Source organism: Colobus angolensis, unplaced genomic scaffold, assembly GCF_000951035.1.
Source record: "Colobus angolensis palliatus isolate OR3802 unplaced genomic scaffold, Cang.pa_1.0 Scaffold49, whole genome shotgun sequence".
In the NCBI taxonomy this organism is placed as follows: domain Eukaryota; kingdom Metazoa; phylum Chordata; class Mammalia; order Primates; family Cercopithecidae; genus Colobus; species Colobus angolensis.
The window spans coordinates 622,882-625,344 of record NW_012118376.1 but is presented as its reverse complement, the minus strand read 5'-3'; the positions used below and the strand labels follow the sequence as shown (position 1 = coordinate 625,344).

Here is a 2,463-nt window from a genome sequence, read left to right as displayed (position 1 = left end):
ACTCCTGGACGGCCGCGCGCCCGGGAACCCGGCGCCCACAGAGCCGTGTCACCATGGCACCTGCCGGACGCCCGGGGGCCAAGAATGTGAGTTTCCTCCCCTTGATCCTCACGGAGCCCCTGGCCGCTGTGAGCGACTCCGTTCACACTCTCTGTCGATCCCTAGCCAAGCCCTGGGGCCTCGGCAAAACACTTGGACAGGACGGCCCTGAGCCTCGATTTTCCCAGTCACAGGTTGATTAGCGTTTATGGAGGCCTTACTCGGTGCCCGGCGCTGCACAGAGTGCTGTGCTCAAGTTATCTCCTCATCTTGACAATTATCCCCATTTCACAGGTGAGGAAACTGAGGTTCAGCGAGTCAGGCGACTAGCTCAGGGTCACGAGTCCAGCCCCGCAGGGAGCGAGGATCAGAAGTCTAGCTTTCGGACTCAGGTCGCGCGCACGTTTTCTTCCCTCAACCGACCAGCATCCGCAGCTCTTTGGGCTAATCCGCCCCAGAACCCTTCGGACTGTCCCTCGCGTTTTGGAAAAGTCAGCAGCCTGGCCAAGCAGCCTGGCCTTGCGAGTCGCCGGCTGGCCTGAAACCAGTCCTGGATAAGGACGCCCCCAGAGCTGCGGCGCAGGATGGAGGGTGGGTGGGACTCGTTAGGACCCCTCCACCTCCTCCCACCCGGTGGTCCCCAGCTCCTGGCCCCTTTCACGGTCTGGTCACCAGATGTTGGTTTTATGCCCAGCCATTTCTTTGTCGGGTATGTGTGGGGGTGGGAGGAAGGGGTGACTAAGCAAAATTAGGAAGGGCATGAGCTTGGACGAAGAACATCCCCACGACCATTCAAAGAGACCCCCACCCCCGCCAGCCCTGTCATTCAGAGTGGGAGGAGGGGAGGAGGAGCAGTACATGAGTAGAAATGTGTATCACTGAGCTATTTATACTAAAAAGTTAGGAACGACCAAGATACTCTGCAATAGGGGATTCTAAATAAATTAAGGTTCATCTACTTAAGGTATTAGGCAATTAAATAACTTAGTATGAGAACCAGCAAAATGCTTTGGCAATGTTAAGTTGCAAAAGGAAATATATCACAAACTGATCCCAACCTTATACAAATATTTATATACACACTGTAAGGAAGGACACAATAATGGTAATAGTTACACAAGATGTGGAATATTGGTTTAAAAAGCATGTTTTAGGATATTTTTTCAGATTATAAAAGTCAAATGTGAGCATTGAAAGAAATAGTTAATAAAAAATAATCAAAGAATATTGTGCTTTTTTCTCTCAACTTTCTCTAATGCTATGTTCATCTTTACAGTTCATTTTTTTAAACGTTTTTAAAATGCCCTATTTTTGTTCAATTTCTTTGGGACCTCTGCTGTTACAACACCAAGATTATCACACACTAATCCATGTGAATCTGTGCCTGGGAGTGAAGGGGTTAATGGGGAGGAACTAATCTCACCTCTCTCCTCAGCTAGCAGGTACATTTTAAGAATTCATTCAATTGCTACAGACAAGACCTCCAATTAGGTCTTTCATCCAAAAGAGCAGTTCCGCTGGCAATTCTAGGAAGAGGGGGAGATATTTTAGACAGATTGGGTTTTTCTGGGCACCTCCTACTACACAGTGAAGTTGATCCCCACTGAGTATGAATAGAGATGTCTTGAAGCCAGATCTTAAACCCAGAGGTCTCAGGTAGTGATATCTGCAAAAAGGGGGCATAAATGCACCCTGGAGCTGGCTGTCAGATGCAAGGCAGGTTCACCGCCAAACTGATGGGGAGGATGGGATGAAAATATAAATGTACTGCAAAATTAATGTACAGTGTTCCTTATTTTACATGTTCCTGTCTTTATAATTATACAGCTGACTTTCGATAATGCTAGTATAATGGTGAGGAACAACACACACCGGGGCCTATTGAAGGGTGGAGGGTGGCAGGAGGGAGAGGATCAGGAAAAATAACTAATGGATACTAGGCTTAATACCTGGGTGAGGAAATAACCCATATAGCAAACCTCCAATGACGCATGTTTACCTATGTCACAAACCTGCACATCCTGCACATGTACCCCTGAACTTAAAAGTTAAAAAAAAAAATCTAAAGAAGAGATCATACTGGTATAGTAATTAATTGAGGTAGTTAGAATAGCAGTGAAGGAAGGGCTAAAAGATGCTCTGAATTCAAATCTTGATAACTTAGTTATTTTGTTAATGGATATGTAGAAAAATGGCCAATTGACCGGGCACAGTGGCTCACACCTGTAATCCCAGCACTTTGGGAGGCTGAGGCAGGTGGATCATCTAAGGTCAGGAGTTCAAGACCATCCTGGCTAACACGGTGAAAGCCCATCTCTACTAAAAAAAATACAATAAAACTAGCCGGGCAAGGTGGCGGGCACCTGTAGTCCCAGCTACTCGGGAGGCTGAGGCAGGAGAATGGCGTAAACCCGGGAGGCGGAG

General features: G+C 47.2%; 1 protein-coding gene across 1 annotated transcript in view; it reads left to right on the top strand.

The window, feature by feature from the left end:
• Positions 1-45: 45 nt before the first annotated feature.
• BHMT2 (betaine--homocysteine S-methyltransferase 2) overlaps positions 46-2,463 on the top strand; it is an 18,454-nt gene continuing 16,036 nt past the window's right edge. Inside the window, 1 exon segment of the mRNA XM_011959354.1 lies at positions 46-86. Within this exon segment, the coding sequence (XP_011814744.1) occupies positions 54-86 (33 nt within the window). The 5' untranslated portion in view covers positions 46-53.